This window comes from Etheostoma spectabile, chromosome 24 (assembly GCF_008692095.1).
Source record: "Etheostoma spectabile isolate EspeVRDwgs_2016 chromosome 24, UIUC_Espe_1.0, whole genome shotgun sequence".
Classification (NCBI taxonomy): Eukaryota; Metazoa; Chordata; class Actinopteri; order Perciformes; family Percidae; genus Etheostoma; species Etheostoma spectabile.
In genome coordinates, this window is record NC_045756.1 from 7051666 (window position 1) to 7055551 (window position 3886).

The 3886-nt window shown below is 37.9% G+C and overlaps 1 protein-coding gene across 1 annotated transcript in view; it reads left to right on the plus strand.

Moving 5' to 3' along the window:
* Nucleotides 1-3298, plus strand: part of LOC116674037 (gastrula zinc finger protein XlCGF8.2DB) — a 99861-nt gene extending 96563 nt beyond the window's left edge. Inside the window, exon 2 of the mRNA XM_032506537.1 lies at nt 2681-3298. Within this exon, the coding sequence (XP_032362428.1) occupies nt 2681-3114 (434 nt within the window). The 3' untranslated portion in view covers nt 3115-3298. The remainder of the gene's footprint in view (nt 1-2680) is intronic.
* The last annotated feature ends 588 nt before the right edge of the window (nt 3299-3886 follow it).

Genomic DNA, 3886 nt, shown 5'->3' on the forward strand with positions numbered 1-3886 from the left:
GGGCGTCTTCTTCAATTTTATAGCATTTGAAAACAAATTGCAGTGGTTTTTGAAATAGTGTGGAGTAAAAGTTGACATATTCCAGTCTGTGATTAACATTAAAATGATGTGAAGGTGTCACAATATAAATAATAATAAATACATATAATATATTGTACAGTTTAATTGCAATACGGACGTACTAGGGGTCATACAATGGACTTCTGGGTAACTGTACACTAACTGTATGTGGGTTCCTTTAGCAGCTGGTAAAGGTGGAGTTCAGAATTATATTTAAGTACAGAAGGCCTTCTTAATTGAATTATCTACTTATATAACTGGTGATATAGACAGAGGTTATATATTTCACCAAAACATTGTTTGTATTTCATTCATTCTTTTATTTTGTGAATTTACCTCCCGTGTGTTTTTCGACTTTGCGTGTATGTGTGTTCGGACGTTAACTGCGTGATGACGTAGTCACGTGCGTGCGTGCGTGCTCAGGTCAGAGCCTTTTCCAACATGGCCGGAGGTACGTAGTGTGTTGAGGGATGTTTCGCGCTCTCTTGATAAAAGTGTATAAAAGTTATGAATTGTTACTTAAATGAGGACAAACTACTGGATTATGTTCTTTGTAATATCCGACGTGTCCTGTGTGAGCTCTACAGTGGTTTGAATTCGCCGTCCGAACGACGCTCGCTGCAAAATGCGTCGTGTAGGTCTTAAATTTCAGCCTACCTGCTAAGCAAAATCTGGAGGATCAGGATTTAGATTAGGTGTGAAGAGGCTCAGAGAGACGGATGGAGTTTAATTATTCACATTTGGACTGAAAAGACACTGACGTGTATCTTTTTTTCTCAAATACAGGGTGGGGAGAACTCGAGGAGGACGGCGCTCAGACGGACGGTACGTTCATAGAGATTGGCAGTTTGCGGAGGAAAGTTCCAGAAGTCCCTTTAACATGGACTCGATCTACAGTGACCACTCGCACAGTTTCAACCACCGAGGTAAGCTGATGGTCGCTATTAGATGTTTTATTGAATAGAAAAGAATAGTCTTTGTTGTCATTGTACATTTACAACAAAATTGGATGTTGTTCTTACGGTGCAAAAAATCTTTTATTTTGATCCGAGGTCTCAAATTTGATTTTGTCAGGTCTTCAAAAGGTTGTTCCCTCGTTCATTTCCACAAACGCTTGACGCGGAAAGAGAAAACATCGAGTTGAGTACTTTGCAGTAAAAGTAGAGTTCTAGAGTTACACATTACTTGTCAGTTACAAGTCCTGCATTCAACATTCCTTAAGTAATAGTACAAAAGTATTATCAAAATATACTTAAAGTACCAAAAGTAAAAGTGCTCATTATGCAGTGTAATATCGCTTATTTTATTGGATTGTTTTATAATCCAATAAATTGTGTTAAAAATGAAATAAAATGTTTTTATTTAAATCACGTAGCCTACTTGTACATAATTATTTTCTAGGGTTTAAAAGTTATACAAACTTTAAATTTTCCTTCATACATGAAGTCTTTAAAAGCCTTGAATTTAAGTACCCAGCTCCAGGTACGACGCTCCCTGCAAAACACGTTGTGTAGGTCTTAAATTTCAGTCTTTATGGTCTTAAAATGTCTTTTGAAATGGTTTTAATGGGACTTACTAAAACCTGCAAGAACCCTGACCAACATAAGTTTATAAAAGATGGTTAAGGTTGTGTGCTAAAGCATTCAAACCTGCAGTCCGAGCAGGATGTGACGGCGCATCGTGTGATGCTTAGTCAAAGATTTATGAACTATTTATTGAAAAAAAACGGACTACATAACAAGAAATAACCATTTACATATTAAACAACCCAGACTAAAAGGTTATACAGATGAAGTGAAATACAATTTGTGGTTCAACAGATAAAATACCTAAATGTGAATGTTAATTTCAAGGCTAAAATGTATCAACAATTTAACCTTAAAACTATACTGTGATCCATTCAGAAAGTAATATTAAAATCAACCCTGTGAATACCTCCTAATGAACCCCTGTAAAATCCGATTACACCAAGGCTTGCAAAAATGAATTCTTATTAATTTTGGTTGATTTAGATGATTGTTAATTTCAAGTGTTTTTAATCTGTGATTTTGGGATCCTTATAACGTTGAACACACTTTTTCAGTACCATGCATGTCCATGTGTTATTCATTAAGATCACACCTGAACAGATTTCTGTCATTCAAACAACCCACCCAGATAAGTAAATATCGATTTTACATTTTTTTTCAACTGTGTATTGTTTATTTTTATTTTGAGGCTTTGGTCTGCCCCCCAACGTTTTACAATGCATTGTGGGGGAAAGGAGAATTGTTTACGTTCTTTTCGTATTTTCGTCTTTTTGTGATATCCATTGTATTTGATGTTGCGTAACAGTTGACATGTTTTTATCCAACGAGCAAATTGCGCAAATTCAGTGGAAAATGAACACTGCAACACGGCCTTTAAATTTTCATAAAAATTAGATTGAGTTTTTAGAATGGAAGTGTACTAACTCTAGGCTAAAAACTCCGCGGTGAGTTGTGCTCAGTACTGTATGATGGACTTTGGGTCCTGGTATAAAGCAAATGATGTAATTATAAACCTGCGTCCTTATCGGAGTGTATTAAGCTAATTAGCAAAGTATTGTTAAGCCTTAAATTAATGGTCGTTTGTGTTTCAGCTTTACCTTCAGATGTCCAGAAAGTGATTGTTGGTGAAGAACATCAGCAGGAGTGGAGCTCCAGTCTGGACCAGGAGGACACAAAGCCCCCCCACATTAAAGAGGAACAGGAGGACAGAATCAGTCAGGACAGAGAGCAAAATCAATGGCTGGAGGAGGCTGATATCACCAAGTTCCCAATCACTCCTGTCCCTGTGAAGAGTGAAGATGATGACGAAAAACCTCATTTCTCGCAGCTTCATCAAAGACACACTGAACAAATGAAAACAGAAGCTGATGGCGAGGACTGTGGAGGACCAGATCCAGCCATGAACTCCGATCCAGATACACATTTACAACCACATACTGATGATGAGACTGGAGACTCTTCTGAACCTGACCGACTGACGACAGTGCTGATTGGAAGAAGACCGGAGAACCCCAGTCAGGTTTAAACTCTCGGTCAGTCCCTGTCACTGATTCAAGATGTATTACTAGTGAAAGAGTGTGGAACAAAACTTGGCACCAGTGGACTTCTGAAAAGTAACATGAGATCTTATACAAGAGTGAAACCATTTAGCTGCTCAGTCTGTAGGAAAGCATTTATAAGAAGTGGACATTTCTCGAAACACATGAGAACCCACAAAGGAGAGACACCGTTTAGCTGTTCCGTCTGTAAGAAAGATTTCATACAGAAAGGACATTCACAAAGCCACAATCTAAGAAACCACAGAGGAGAGAAAGAATTTAGCTGTGCAGTGTGCAAGAAATCTTTCACAGCGAATGGAAGTTTAACGCTACACATGAGAGTCCGCACCGGATGATGATGATGATGATAATAATAATAATAATACATTTTATTTAAAGACGCCTTTCTTGGCACTCAAGGACGGATAGAAACCATTTAGCTGCGCAGCGTGCAAGAAATCTTTTACAGAGAATGGAAAATTACGGAAACATATGAGAATCCACACAGGAGAGAAATCATTTGGCTGCTCAGTCTGCAAGAAAACTTTCACAAAGATTGGACATTTAAGGAGCATCCATTATAAGACGTGTTGGGTGGAGAGCCAGTCTGGAAGGAGAGGAAATTAATGAATCCTTTAAGTATGTTACGTTCCTAAAAAATTTAAAATCCAATAAATAGACGTTTTGTTTTAAAAATGTCTTGCTAAGATGGCGCCTGTGTTTGGCTTGGCCGCTGCTGCGTTGCATATGTCTCAATTT